The sequence below is a fragment of the Ricinus communis genome, chromosome 4 (assembly GCF_019578655.1).
Source record: "Ricinus communis isolate WT05 ecotype wild-type chromosome 4, ASM1957865v1, whole genome shotgun sequence".
Taxonomy (NCBI): Eukaryota; Viridiplantae; Streptophyta; class Magnoliopsida; order Malpighiales; family Euphorbiaceae; genus Ricinus; species Ricinus communis.
In genome coordinates, this window is record NC_063259.1 from 26935765 (window position 1) to 26950276 (window position 14512).

The following is a 14512-nucleotide window of genomic DNA, read 5'->3' on the forward strand; positions in this document are numbered from 1 at the left end:
ATCATGCAATTCCTTTTCGATCCTTATTTGTCTGGGAGATAGTCTTATCTCGTCACACTTTTATACGATTTCAATAACTACAATTCAATTATCTTCCACCGATAATTGCCTAAACATGCCTTTTTGTTAGTTGATATCCCACCAAAATCGTTGAATACGAGGCAGATATGCTTTGCATTCAAGACTTTTCCATCTTCTAATCGCCTCCTTCAAATTGTCAATTTTGACGACATGTTTGATATCGCTATTTAGAAAATAATCTTTTTTATAAACTAATTAGATGAATTAAAATTATAATTAAGATAATTCTTAATCTATTTTAAGGATTAAAACTTCAAAACTATTCAAAATACACTGGTCGTTGAATAGTAACCAGTAATTAAGTTTTTATCTGGCAGTACTACAACAAGTTAAACTTCAAGTCCTGATAATCGTATCTTTTTTCTAAAAGAAGTCACAGCATTATCTAAGAATAAGTGTCTGTTTTTGTTTTAAAGGAAAAAAGAAAACATCATACAGTAGGATCAATGCCGAACATGCTAATTTGCTAGTCTTTTTGACCTAAAATTACAAAATCAAAGCAAAGTATACAAATAAACTACAATACAGGCGTTCCTTACAGTACAACCTCTATGGCTGCTGCTGGTAGAATTATATTAATATACCCTATAGCCATGTGATTGACTCTTAAAATCTTATGCCCATTATCAATTGCAAGGCACGAAAGGTTTTCTACTGTGACTTTTGAAAAGCTAAAGATAAATGTATTCAGCTTTTGTTCCATAAAGAAAAAGAAAAAGGAGAAAAAGAGGCATGTATGTATGTATAGTTTATAGCACAAGATCATAACACCACATGGCCTCCACATCCAGAACAGATGATGAGGATGACCCATCTCAATCTGCAACGATCGAAAGTAGGCAGGCACTAACAAGGATTGGTGGTGGTCTTCATCAATTTCCCCATTATTTGCTCTAAGGATAAGCAATCTTTTTTTAGTAGAATACATGTATGTATCTCTGTGCTTGCTAGGCTATTGCCTTGCCTCCTCCACGTGCTTCGTGCTTGCACCATGAATTCTTCTGGTTGCAATCGTGGCTATAGTAGTATTGTTGAACTGTTGCTGCACTTCGTATATCCGTGCTATGCTATTACTGTAATCTTCTCCTTCAAATTTAATTCAAATCTCAAATAGCTTGATATTTTGTTTTAAGAATTAAAAAGCACATTTAATTAATTTATCAACAACAGCGAGTCTCGATCTAGATATAAAGATTAATTCACTTTTGATGATTAAACTGTAAGATGTAATATCAATCAAGAATTCTTTTTCTTTGTTTAAAGGAAAACATAATTTAGAGTCGACCTAAGAATTTCCTAAACAACCTAAGAGTTTCCACTGTTCCTCTTTGTCAATTACGCATACACACTTGCATGTTTAGATTTATAGCATCCGCAACCCTCGTGGGTAGCAAATTATGTATTCATTATTGTCTTCTTCTTCTTTTATTGGTGTAGTAATAATACGAAAGTATGAAGCCTCGTACCATTACTGAGTGTCAATTCCTGAGGCATAAAATCTTTAGATTTTAGTTTTGTCACAATTAATTATCTTCGACTTTGAATCTTTAATTATATTGTTCTTTCTCCTTTAAAAAAGCATGGCAGTGGCAGCCTTTTATTACAAAAACCTAGAAGTAATAATCAATGTCATAAAATCTAACACTAGTTTTAAGAAGCTGAGTGGGTACATACATTTACATTCTACAGTAGGAGAATTTTTTTTGAAAAATCTCATGTATATACCTTTCTAGATTGTGGGGTTGGAATCTATTCTCTTTGAGGCTTAACTTTACAAAGGAGCATGCTCCCACTCACATACCTTAATAATCTCATTGCCCAGTTTGCCAGTTGTGTTTGATGAGTGACTATAAGGGGACCATTTTTATATTCCTCAGAAGTTTTCTTTTATTTCTTTGCAGAAGGTGGGTGAGCGAGAGGGACTGTTAGTGGGTGATTGTAAAAAGAAGAGAAAAATAAATAATAATAACAAAGATTAGCATATAGTAATACCTAAAGGAACTATTTGAAAGTGGCAAGCATTATTTCCCAGAACCCTAAAAAGTGAACTAAGCTTAAGGGCCCATACCTTAGTGTATTGTACCTACATTCTGTCTAATGTCGAGCGCAATCTAAAGCAAACTTCAATGGTGTGTATAAAATAACTTAACTTTACCTTTTACCCTTTTGGTGCCTAGCTATAGTGTTAATTAATTACTGTAGGCATTTTCAATATTTTACATTATCTAATATCACCATCCCTTGAATATCCATCTAATTTTCATCATTAGGTTATAGGGTTTAGGATTATATATAATGAGACAAAACTAGGATTATTACTATCAGCATTAGAGTACTCAGTACTGGAAGGGATAAAAAGAGTGTACCCATCAAATTCTTTTATCAACATAATATCAACTGAATAACAAAATTATTATAAAAAGGATACTGATGGGATTATTGATGAAATTGCAATAAACAATCTAATGGGGTCATTTTTTAAAGAAATTTAATGCTTTGTGGTAAAATTGCAATAAACAATATATACGGTGTTAAATCTGAAATAAACAAATTTGCTATTTTCTAGGTAGGTCGGGAGTGAAAATGCTGACTGCACAATTTACCGTTAGTAATGTTCCAACTACAAATAACAAAAGCATGTCTTGCTTCTCTTTTCTTTACCAATAAAGCATCTCTTGCTTAGTAGGCAAATAATTGGAGAATTTTAGATCAAACCCAGAAATGTTATTTCCCAGTTTTAACAGTCAAATAAGTGTATAAGGTCTCCCCCTTGAGTCGTAAAATTTGCATGTCATTCTCACTAGTACATGTTTGGTTGTGGGATACACTAAGACCTAATTCACTATGACATCACATACTGTAAATGGTGACTTCAATTGGCATAAAAAATTAAAATAAAAAAGGCAGCAGACTGGGCTGGTGGATAGGACCCAACGCATTAAAGTACTTCTTGGTGATAATTAATTTAATTTCAGTTTTTGGGGAAATGAAAATATTGGCCTTAGAGATGAGCAGTTGTTGGTGGTTAAGGACCAGTTTGGTAGCGAGTTAAATGGAGGGGCCGGGGTCTCTAATATGGATTGTATAGATGGTTTTTCCATTTTAGTTAACAGAATAATGCTGTTTGTATATCAGAAGTCTTATCACTCTGAACCTGTTATAGGTTTAACATTATTCTCCTAACTAGAATGAGTTAATATATAAATTGATCAGAAGTTTTACTAGAATGGTTATAATATTTAGCACTATGTTAACCATCATAACAAGCTTCTTACTACTCTGTTTCTTACTTATGTGTACATTGGGTTGGGTCCACTTAGCATATATTAACAGTTAAAGTGAGAACATAAAATTACTGGAAAATGCAAGAGGGCACATGGTCTGCTGTTTTCTTGAAATTGGTTGGTCTACCAGAAAAAAAAAAACATAATTAAGAACTTCTTGATTATTATCAATAAATTTAAGGTAATTAAGTCAAAAGAAATTGCACTCATCAGAAAGAATACAACCCATAATCATGAGTTCTTGAACACCATCATGATATTTGGCCCTACCAAATTGCCAAATGAGGTCTACATAAATTTTCCACTTCATAGTGGTAATAGCATCCTGGTATCATCTTTCTTGACTACATAACAGTTATACAAAAATAGCAGGATAACTGAAAAAATAGCAGAAAATAAATTTAAAGAATGTAAGGCAACTTAACAAGGTTCAAGTAAAATTAGAAATTAGAGTACAGTGTGATTTCTTCCCTTGACAAAACTGAAAACTTTTGATAAACTCAAGACTCAGAGAAAAGAAATAAAGAATAAAGAATAAAGGCTAGGTTTCGGATTCTTTTTCTTTTCTCAAAATCAAACCAGAGAATAAGTGACATATGAGTCACTGGCAGAATTTAAATTCATTTCAAATCAACTCATTGCATTCTGAAAGTTTGAAACTAATATCTCCTCTAGCAGGAATACAAAAAAGTTGATGAAGAAATATAAATTTCCTGTTTTGACCACAGCTTGTAATGGTTAAAACTTTTTTTTTTTTTTTTTGAAATGTACAACTCTACCCATCTGGGTCTATTTTAATATGCTCGTGCCTGAAGTCTCTTGTGTGTCAGAACACAAAACCAAGACAATAGAATCTCTCTTAGAAGAGGAAGGAGAGAGAGAGAGAAAGATAAGAGAGTTTATTTATATTTTGGAAAATGGTGAGCTAGCTAGTAAACAAAGCAGTTGTTGCTTTTATTTCCTTGGATGGGGCTTATGTTTTGTATGGATATGAAGTTAGATTCATTTCCATGGACAAAACTTAGGAATAAACCATTTTGTATCCTACACAAAAGAAGACAACATCAATGTATACAAACACAAGCTGTTGCTGCAAAACAAACAACACAGAAACAACAGCAACATTCCACAAAAATGGCTGCTTATACCTCTCATAGTTACACCACCCACTCAATGACACCTCTTTTTGTTGCTTTTCTTCTTGTTTCTGCTTCTTCTTCTATTAATCCTGCCATGTCACAACAACTTATGTCAGATTCCGGTAACCGCTTTCCGGCCAATCAAACTTTCAAGCCAGGGAAAGAGTTACTGAAACTAAAAAGAATCAATGCTTATCTTAAGAAGGTTAACAAACCTGCAGTGAAGACAATTCAGGTGCTTTTCTTTTCCTTTTAATTTGTTCCAATCTTTGTTTAGTTTCGTTTTGTTGTGTTGTCCATATGTCTTACTGATCTGGGTTCTTGTTTTTCCTTTTTTTGTTTTGGTTGCAGAGCCCTGATGGTGATGTAATAGATTGTGTTTTATCTCATCTTCAACCAGCATTTGACCATCCAGTGCTTAAAGGGAAAAAACCATTGGTAAGATTTTTCTGTTTGTTTTTATACTGTATATGTTTCGAAGAATCTTTTTCCTGTCCATTTCTAATAGGTATCTGAACATGTGTAAATGGTAAATTTGAACCATTTTGCAGGATCCACCACAGAGGCCAAAAGGTAACGAGACCACAGAGACGGTGACAGAGAGCTATCAGCTATGGACAGATTTAGGTGAATCATGTCCAGAAGGGACTGTTCCAATCAGAAGAACAACAGACAAGGATGTATTAAGAGCGAGCTCGATGAGAAGATTTGGCAGAAAATTAAGAAGACATGTAAGAAGAGATTCTACAGGCACGGGTCATGAGGTTAGTATAAGGTTAAGAACGTTAGTTAAGTTTTCGATTAGCTGCAGCTCAATAATGGTACTGAAAGAAATAGAAAACAGTGAACTTACTATTTCAGAATTGAGAGCTAGTTTACCGTTATAATGTTGAGGCAAAATCTTTCATATGTTTTTTTCTTTTGTTTGGCGGGTTATACTTTTACTAGAAATTCTATACATCATTTGGCACAGAAAATTCCCATTCTTTCACTCATTTAGTTGTTCCTAGAACCCTATATTAAAAAGGCTAGTTTTCACCAGAATGGCAAATTTTCATTTTTTTGATGCAAAATTTAACAGCTCAAATTTAAGTTAGCAAAGAAGAAACAAGGAAAAAAAGAAAAAGGAGCTGGCTATGAGCAGACGTACTGGTTAAAGTCAGTTTTGTATTATAGAGTACTCTGCCATATGTCATAGGCATTATTACAAAGGAAGTAACTACTGAAAGTGTTAAACTTGTGCTTATGCTTATAGCAATACCTAGTATTGAGACAAGTTCTTGTCTTACAGCACGCAGTTGTATTTGTTAATGGAGATCAATACTATGGAGCAAAGGCCAGCATAAATGTGTGGGCTCCTCATGTCACTGATCAATATGAATTCAGCCTGTCACAAATTTGGGTCATCTCTGGTTCTTTTGGCAATGATTTAAACACCATTGAAGCTGGTTGGCAGGCAAGATTTCTTTTTCCCAGTACTATGTCCAAAATGATTTCTTTCCTTTTTTTTTTTTTTTTTTTGATCAATGAAATCAAACTGTATATATAGCTTTCAAATAATTGCGTGCCATATTTCATTTGAGATTTTGTGGTCTGCTAGGAAGTTAATGCATTCATGTCACTTAACAGGTTAGTCCTGAGTTATATGGAGATAATTACCCAAGATTCTTCACTTATTGGACAGTAAGTCTTGTTATTCTAGCTTTGGCCCTTCAAATTCAAATAAACTAAGATTAAGACATAAGAAATAGTGCTAATTAATGTCGAGTTGCAGACTGATGCATACCAAGCTACTGGATGCTACAACTTATTATGTTCTGGGTTCGTCCAGACCAACAACAAGATTGCTATTGGAGCTGCAATATCACCAAGGTCCTCTTTCAATGGCAGACAATTTGATATTGGCCTCATGGTTTGGAAGGTGAATCTTCTTTTTTTTCGTAGATAACTGATAAATTAGAAAATAATGCTGTATGTAAATTCAGCTAATCCTAAGTTAAGAAGCTTTTGTTTGGGTAATTTTTTTTATGAAAGATTTAAACTTTAAGGCAGTTTTTACAGTTACTTGGGCAAACTTTTATGGTATGCTTCCTTTCATCAGAACTCTTAAACAAACAAAACATCACCATCCAATCTTGTAACTATCAAACCTAAGTTGCTTATGTTATAGAACAGTACTAATTGATTGATAAATTTGACTAAAACACATATCTTGGCTTTTTGTTGGTTCTTTTTCCTAATCATCTTTTGAAAACTAAGATTCTCTTTATTTGTTTATTTTGTCAAAGTGGGTTTCTTAATGTTGTCAACTTATCTAAGAAGCATTCTTTATCAAAGTAATTGTTCGACTCCAACTGGCTTTGGGGTCTAAAAAGGGTAAACAAAACATTTTGTTGATTTTTGTTATCTTTATTTTCTTTCTTTTCACATACAGGAGCCAGGATCTGATGTTATCAGATCAATAATTTTTTTTGCCCTAATAGGATTAACAGGCTAAAGTATTTCTGTAGGACCCAAAGCATGGAAACTGGTGGCTGGAATTTGGGTCAGGACTATTAGTAGGATATTGGCCAGCGTTTTTATTCAGTCATTTAAGAAGCCATGCAAGTATGGTACAATTTGGAGGAGAAATTGTGAATTCTAGATCATCAGGGTACCATACATCCACCCAAATGGGTAGTGGTCATTTTGCAGAAGAAGGATTTGGAAAAGCATCCTATTTCAGGAATTTACAAGTTGTGGATTGGGATAATAATTTGCTGCCATTAACAAATCTTCACCTCTTGGCTGATCATCCAAATTGTTATGATATAAGGCAAGGGAAAAACAATGTTTGGGGAACTTATTTTTATTATGGAGGTCCTGGAAGAAATGTAAGGTGTCCATGAAGATATATTGGCATAGGATATAGAGTAAGATATTGATTGTTGTGCATCTTTTATAGTTTTTCTTTTTCTCTTTTTTGAGCTTCTAGTTTTTTTCCTAGGCCTTAGTATGGTTTGGGTATTTTTACATTTTTTTGAATATAATATGCCCACTTTCTTTTTTTTTTTTTTGGTTTTTTGGGTCTTTTGTCCCCCATAACAGGTCAATTCCCACTCAGGGGACTATGTAAATTTGGGGAAATACAGGTTGTTAATAACAATGGATTGTGTGCCTGTCATCTTTCTTCTTTCTTACTGTCCCATTAGAGAGGAGAGAGAGACTCCCAAATGACAAGAACACCCTTAACAACTACTTTGTCAGAGGAGCTGACCCACTAAGTCTATCTTTAACATTAATCTATGCAATTAGAAAACAAATAATATCTCTTTCTATGAAGAAGTCCCCTAATACAAATGATATATTTTTTTGATTGAAGGTACCCACTTTCTATAAGGCATTGCATGTGGGCAGCATCAAGAAAGATAAGTTTTATCCGATGAACCTTCTTTTCAAATGCTACGCCATCCAGAGTTGCAGGTTTCAGACCAGTTTCTCAAAAATAAAATTAAAAAAAAAAAAAAGTAGGACAGTTTATCTCAGTGGCCTCATTAATAATTTTGTAAGAAATGAGATAATTAAATAGTCAAACCCAATACCAATAACTAAAATAAGCTTGCTTCTCCAACCAAGGTTTGTCCTTTCCAACATGGAATTCAGCTGAATATTAATTAAAAACCTAAACCACAGAAACGTATTTTTTATTGTATACTAATTTCTTAGGAAGACCAACATGCTAATCTCTCTATCGATAAAGAAAATGACAGATTTAGATTAACAAGTAATCATTCTGTGATAACATTCCAATCTGAATTCACTGTGATCATTCTGTACTCTTGTTAGTTGCCTAATGCAAGAATACAGCAGGATTTTAATTTGCAGCAGAATTTGATGGAAAGAATGTTTGATTAGGACTGCACTGTCAGGGCTGAGTTGAACTGGAAAGGCAGAAAAAAAGAAGATGCTTTAAGCATGAAAAGCAAAGAAAAGGGGCAAACTTTAAAAGGAAGAATTGAGGAAAAAGCAAAAGGGTGCAAAAAAAAAAAAGCTGTGTAATATGTGTATTACTTGTCTTCTATTGCAAGACAAAAGAAAAATGTACCATTTCAAATACGAATAATGAGACATGTTCAGCTCTTTCACTTTCTAATATCCACTTTGAAATTTGGATAAAGAAAATATGATAGTGTATTATAATCGAGATTAAAACAATTGATAAAAATGTAAATAGAGACGCTCAAGCTATTATGATTTCTTTTTCTTTTTCTCTTTTATTTAGTGCTTTATTTTTCTGAAATGTGCATGTAACAAATAACAGCTGGTTCCTATCTCAGGTACACATTAATACTGTATAGTGTGATATGAATACAACCCAAATGCACACGCATACCAATTGCTTTGTTTGCAAGATTTGTATCTCATGTTCACATATACAGATCTCTTACAAGCTATTACTGCCACTTCCTGCTAAGTTTATGCATAACAGGTGGAATATAATATAATCTATTTAACTTTCTTCTGGCAAGTAAAATTCTTACAGATAATAAACAATTCTCAGTATAGAGTAATTTAGCTCAATAACATGAAGGCAAGCCAAGTTGGATGTACAGCCAAAAGAAATTCTAAAATGAAAAACAAACCCAGGTTCCAAAACGATAAATTAGGTGGAGATTGAAGGAGTTAAAACCTGAATTCTTGGATTTGCTAAAAAGGGTAGACAAGAATTTAGGATTGGGATAAGAGACCCACTATGCATTCTCCAAATATTTCTTTTCAAGAATTATCATTCAGCCTCTCTGGTTGCCCTCCGATCTTTTATTTATACCCATTCTCTTGCAAATATTTTCCGTTCTTTTGACGCGTGTACCAATCACTTTGTGTAGTCTTCAGGGGAACAGCCGACATGCCGTTTTATGACATGCAATGATATGTCTTCCGTGACGCTTATGATAACCTGCCATTTTAGTGATAATGTGGGTTCTATGGGTTTCTTGACTGAGTCGTTTCGCTAGCGGTTATGCCGCTTAAGCCCGTTTGGTATTGAAATTTGAGAAAGACACCTTTGTTTTCTTTTGAAAATTTTTTTTTTTTCTTTAAAAATAAGTTTAATAAAAGTAATTTAATATATATATATATATATATATTTCTCTGCAACAGGAATCTTATATTTGTTTTCTTTGTTTCAACTGTACCTTAATCTAGCAGCAGTGACTTTTTCGGTGGCAAATTAATTTAATGAAATGAACGAACTTTCAGTTATAAGTCTCGAATATGAACCTACCTGCAGTATATCTTTCATGGGTTAAACAATAGAAATTGCAAACGGATACATACACAAAACAAACTGACAAATATATAAAACTTAGACGCCATAACCCCCCTGCTATTCTAGGTCGAAATGAGCAAAGGCTGGTGGCAGAATCATTTTCTCAAATGTTACCAAGTTTTCTTACAGTATAGTCTACAAATTTAACAAAATCTTCAAGTGTACAAATGGAAAAGCTATAGTCCAAAATATCATCTTCCATAGCCTTCTCTATATCTCTATTAGTCCTACTCTGTTGCTCATGTATCATACCGTAAATCCTTCCCATGTCCATGTACAGTTTAAGAAACTTGGGGTCCTCTACAATTTCCTTCAAATCCAAGAAGTAACCTCCGGTTCCAGTCTCACCTTCAGTGGATCTCATCTTGAGTGCAATTTTCTGTATGGATGCTAAATTAAAAGCTAAATGTCGAGTTACTTTAGATGTCCTGTGTGAGGTTTCACTGTCTCTGTCTCGACAGTAGTGTTGGACCACATTGGCCAAGAAGAAGGGTGCAAGGAAAATGAAGAAATCAATGAAGTTCATGCCTGCCCCAAAAAAAAAAAATTACAATCAATAAAGGACACGGCGTATATATAACCTCATGGAACATCTTATAGCTTTCTATTTGCAGCACCACAAACCGGTAATATGTGTTGTCCAGTACCTTCTTAAATAACAGAAGTAGAGGATTTACTAAGTTGAGATAGCCTTACGTAATCGAGCACAAAGGGAACTATGAGTAGTGCTGCATTAATCACTGGATTGCAAAAAATGCAGGCATCATATCCAGCTTAAGAAGAAAAACTAGCTGTTGGTACTTTTGAACCAAGAAGATTTACATAAGGATAAAATTTGAGGACATGAACATGCCTATTGACAGAAAACAAGCTTACAAAATGAGATTTCTTTATGCAACCGTAGCCTTAGCAAAGATAAAAGGTAGTCATCATAGCAAATTTCAGCTTCAGAAGATCTAGCAAAATTCTTTCTGACTGCATATACACACATTCAGGGGAAAGCAAAAAGAAAGACAACTAAAGGAGTGATTGAAAAGACACATGCTGCAGTAAATTATACATTCCACATGCTTACTAGTTCACCTGTGTTAGCTGCAAGGTTGCGCTGACAGACACCTTCAAAATCATCGCAGATATCCCTGATGTCTTCTATGTACTCCTTTGCCTCCTTGTAATCTTCCCAAAGCAGATCCCACTGAAGGAATTAGAAATTAAGAACACATACTTGGCTTACCTACTTCTGTTCAAATGTATCTATCCTTCATCAATCACTCAATTTACTTACTACCCAAGAAAGGTTATATGCATTGAACCAATTGTGGTTTATTGATATTGTATCTTCCTGAAAAACATTACAAATGCATGTTAAAAAACATAAAAATAAACAAAACTAGAATTCCTCTGCTAAATGTATTGTTCCATAAAATTGGAAAACACAAGTCAGAATTTCCATCCCTCCGCCTAATTATATAACAAAATAATGCAAGAAAGCACATGCAAATGAGCTTCATATAGCCAATTTCATATATCTCACTTGCTCTTAAAGTAAAAGCACTGAGCTTCATTTTTTGAGTATTTGGCACTTGCATAGTTAGAGGAATATAAAGCATGGCTGTAACCATATTAATATGTGTTTTTATGAGCAAAAATGAAACAGAAAGGAAAAGTAAGATACCAGGTTATGTACTTGATGATACCATCTGCTAGGTACAAAGATAATTTCATTTTGATTCTGAATGCACTCGAGCCAGATAGCCTATGCTCATGACAGGAATAAACAGATATTTAACCACACATATAAGACTCGAGAACAAAATAATGTAAAGATACAAAACAGCATCTTACCTTCTTAAAACCTGGAAATTGAGTTTCACTAACATCCTCAAAAATGTTATAAACCGTGTTCTTCATGTTCCTGGATTAATGGAGAACCGAGTTTAAATAAAAATGCAGTTCTTGACATTACAATAGAGAAAAACAGTAGAAGGTAGGCAATAGTATTACATAGCATGTCTTATGGCTGCTGACTAGGTATATATAAAGAACAGAAATGCACCCAAAGCAAATATAGGAAGAGAAAACTGATACATTGCACAATAAATTCGATTAAGGTCAATGATACAGTCGACCATTAAATAAACATGACGATTCTAAAAGCTGAACCATCGTGCATCATATGATTAAGAAAAACTGATATGTCCTCGTGTTTCAATTTCATCAACCTTATATAAATGAATTTTTCTCTATCTTTTAAAGGTGCAATACTGGGGCTTGTTCCAGATTTAACAATATGTACTCACTTATTAGAACATCCAACTGATTGCATGTAAGACAATTGAAACAAATGCATACCTGTCAAATACAAGATGACATTGAGAAGGAGACAGAAAAATCCATTTCTTCTTCCCACAAATATTTGCTGACCAACTGTATGACCTGAAAACATCTGCATGAAGAGGAGTCCAGGATCCTGGATGGAAAAGTTAAAAGCATAAGATTTTTCCAGAATATATGTTCAACTAAACAAAACTAAACTATAAAGGAAGTACAACTTAGACCATAACCACATCTAAGAAGACATTCAAAAGAGTCCATCACGTCTATCCTCAAACCTTTTGCTCCCATGTAAACAAAACGATAGTCAGAGCTACATATTTCATTGTTCTCTTGATATGTATCTGGATTTCTATGCATCCGATAATGGTCAAGGTACGGGTTGAGCCAATCATCGCAAAAAGGTAATGGGGTTCTGTATGCTACATATTCTGGGTATTCCTGAAAACCAAGACTAAAGAAAATAAGAGAACAACTATGAACATTGAATGATTAATCCTCTAACCCATGCACCTTAAACAGAACTAAATGAACCGCCAAATTTCAGGATGCTTAGGACCATGTAATTTTCCGTGCATCCAAAGTGATCATAGAATTCTTCTTAGGTGTCAACCTGGCTACAGAATAGCTTCTAAAAGCTTCCTTATCCTTCTATTAACTAATGCCAGAACCACAAATACATGATTACTTGTTTTGCCAATTGCCGTTAGGAGAATATTGCCTATCTTTCAAGAAGACTACTAAAGCACCAAATTACAACTCTGAATTCCTCATTCAGAATTATCTTCATGTTATTAAACATATGATTACATGTTTTGCCATTATACAGCATCCTGAAATCTACATTGATTAATCTAAGAATTCTATCTTCTCTTTTTTTTCCATTTATATTCTATTAAGTGATGCAGCAGGCAATTGAAGTGTTGAAGACATGGAAACTCGACTCTTACATCAACAATATACTGAAGTTGCACAAACCAGAGAAGATAACAGAGATAAGGATTGTACCTTTACAAAATGCCAGTCCTTCAAATACAACAAGGACTTGCTATTACTCTCATGATTTGATGCATTATACTCAATCCAATGATCAATAAACTCCGAAACTGTCATTTCTACTCTCTTCTGATCAGTAAATTCTCTAGTCCCACAATCCGCAACCTTTAAAAATCACGAGATCAAAGATTAAGTTAAGAAAAGGAAAAAAGAGAAAACTGAAACAAAAACCAGGTCCTAAAGTGAAAACATAAGCAAAGTGAATACTTGGACTCTAGATTTGCCAAAATGGGTAGAGAAAAATTGAAGATTTGGGTAGCCATCATCAGTGACCCAATCTTTACAAGCTCTCCAATTGTCCATGAGACCTGTTAGTACTACTGGTTGGTTCTTCGATAAATATCTCTCCACGAACTCATCATAGCTCAATTCTTTACCATTTACTTTCTCTATTCTCCCTCCAATCTCTATACCCATCTCTCTCCTCTCCCGTCTTCAGTTGGCAGACTTCTCAAGGAGAGAGAGACTCAAAGCACCACACTTCAATTAACACATATGCCCTTCAAACGACAACCCATTTCTTTAGCTTCTAATGTTATGCCATTTTTGGTGGTGCAAGAACGCCCCGTCGTTTCTGATTATTGAAAAACAGGGTTTTTACGCTTTATTTGATAGGAATCTCATCTTATCGTGACATAAGAAAAGGTGGTGGAGCAAATTACGATTTTCCTCCTGCCCTCCACCACGTCCCTTGGCCATTCCATTAAATATTTCATTATGGTTGGTTTTTGGTTTCATGGCGCATAAAATTGGTTTTGAATAATTTTTTTATTATGATAATATTTGAATTATATTGAATGTTTATTATTATTATTATTATTATTATTATTTATAGATAGAATATTTTTTATTTAAATAGGATATTATTTATGTAACTTTTTATATCTATAAATAGATGTTACATCAATTGAATGAAATATATATATACATATAAAAAATTAATCTCATTTCTCTCTTTATTTACTTTGTTCTTTATTTTTATTTTTCTTTTTATTTTTTATTTTACAGCACATTATCGACACGATTGTTTAAAATAAAATTTAATGTGGAGTTATTTTTTTCCTTTCATATTTAAAAAAATAAATTGGACGAAGCTCTACTCTATTTTATTAAATTCACAATGACCTATTTTAATTGTACTAATGAGTACGTAGTACCTACTTTTTTATTTTAGTTTTATAATTTTTGAACTTCTACTAAATTCTATTATCTTAGCCCAAATACTAGTTTATATTACAAATATAATTTTATCTATATTCTTTGTAGGATCATAATTTTATTTTATTTCTACTTTATTTTAATTAATTTAT

The 14512-nt window shown here is 33.5% G+C and overlaps 2 protein-coding genes across 11 annotated transcripts; one reads left to right on the top strand and one right to left on the bottom strand.

The window, feature by feature from the left end:
• The first annotated feature begins 3997 nt into the window (after window positions 1-3997).
• On the top strand, window positions 3998-8636 carry LOC8278921. 3 transcript variants are annotated; one of them, XM_048373390.1, is made up of 8 exons: window positions 4008-4739; window positions 4856-4942; window positions 5056-5268; window positions 5796-5960; window positions 6134-6187; window positions 6279-6425; window positions 7866-7911; window positions 8407-8636. In XM_048373390.1, the coding sequence occupies exons 1-8, from the start codon at window positions 4332-4334 to the stop codon at window positions 8421-8423; spliced, it is 1137 nt and encodes a 378-aa protein (XP_048229347.1). In that variant the 5' UTR covers window positions 4008-4331; the 3' UTR covers window positions 8424-8636. The 3 variants fall into 3 exon arrangements, with proteins under 3 accessions (XP_048229346.1, XP_048229347.1, XP_015582360.1); XM_048373389.1 differs by having other exon boundaries at window positions 3998-4739; window positions 7866-8636; XM_015726874.3 differs by lacking the exons at window positions 7866-7911; window positions 8407-8636 and adding an exon at window positions 7015-7667 and having other exon boundaries at window positions 4014-4739.
• A 1181-nt stretch (window positions 8637-9817) lies between these two features.
• On the bottom strand, window positions 9818-13846 carry LOC8278920 (2-oxoglutarate and iron-dependent oxygenase JMJD4). Of its 8 annotated transcripts, none has more exons than XM_048373350.1 (11): window positions 13410-13846; window positions 13155-13307; window positions 12377-12587; window positions 12165-12282; window positions 11658-11727; window positions 11488-11568; window positions 11098-11154; window positions 10896-11007; window positions 10689-10787; window positions 10460-10585; window positions 10244-10340 (listed from the first exon to the last, which is right to left on the bottom strand). In XM_048373350.1, exons 1-10 carry the CDS (start codon window positions 13617-13619, stop codon window positions 10464-10466), a joined length of 1233 nt encoding a protein of 410 aa, XP_048229307.1. In that variant the 5' UTR covers window positions 13620-13846; the 3' UTR covers window positions 10244-10340; window positions 10460-10463. The 8 variants fall into 8 exon arrangements, with proteins under 8 accessions (XP_048229304.1, XP_048229303.1, XP_002511357.1 ...); XM_048373352.1 differs by having other exon boundaries at window positions 10460-10552; window positions 13410-13845; XM_048373349.1 differs by having other exon boundaries at window positions 10244-10585.
• Between the last annotated feature and the right edge of the window lie 666 nt (window positions 13847-14512).

Bases quoted from the DNA above. Each gene is read 5' to 3' on its own strand.
- LOC8278920 (XM_048373346.1), bottom strand. From the start codon at position 13,619: ATGGGTATAGAGATTGGAGGGAGAATAGAGAAAGTAAATGGTAAAGAA. The intron at 11,569-11,657 runs GTAAGATGCTGT...TCATGAGCATAG, and splicing joins AATTTCCAGGTTTTAAGAAG to GCTATCTGGCTCGAGTGCAT. The intron at 11,008-11,097 runs GTAAGTAAATTG...TAATTCCTTCAG, and splicing joins CATATAACCTTTCTTGGGTA to TGGGATCTGCTTTGGGAAGA.
- LOC8278921 (XM_015726874.3), top strand. From the start codon at position 4,332: ATGGGGCTTATGTTTTGTATGGATATGAAGTTAGATTCATTTCCATGG. The intron at 5,269-5,795 runs GTTAGTATAAGG...CTTGTCTTACAG, and splicing joins CTACAGGCACGGGTCATGAG to CACGCAGTTGTATTTGTTAA. The intron at 6,188-6,278 runs GTAAGTCTTGTT...GTCGAGTTGCAG, and splicing joins GATTCTTCACTTATTGGACA to ACTGATGCATACCAAGCTAC.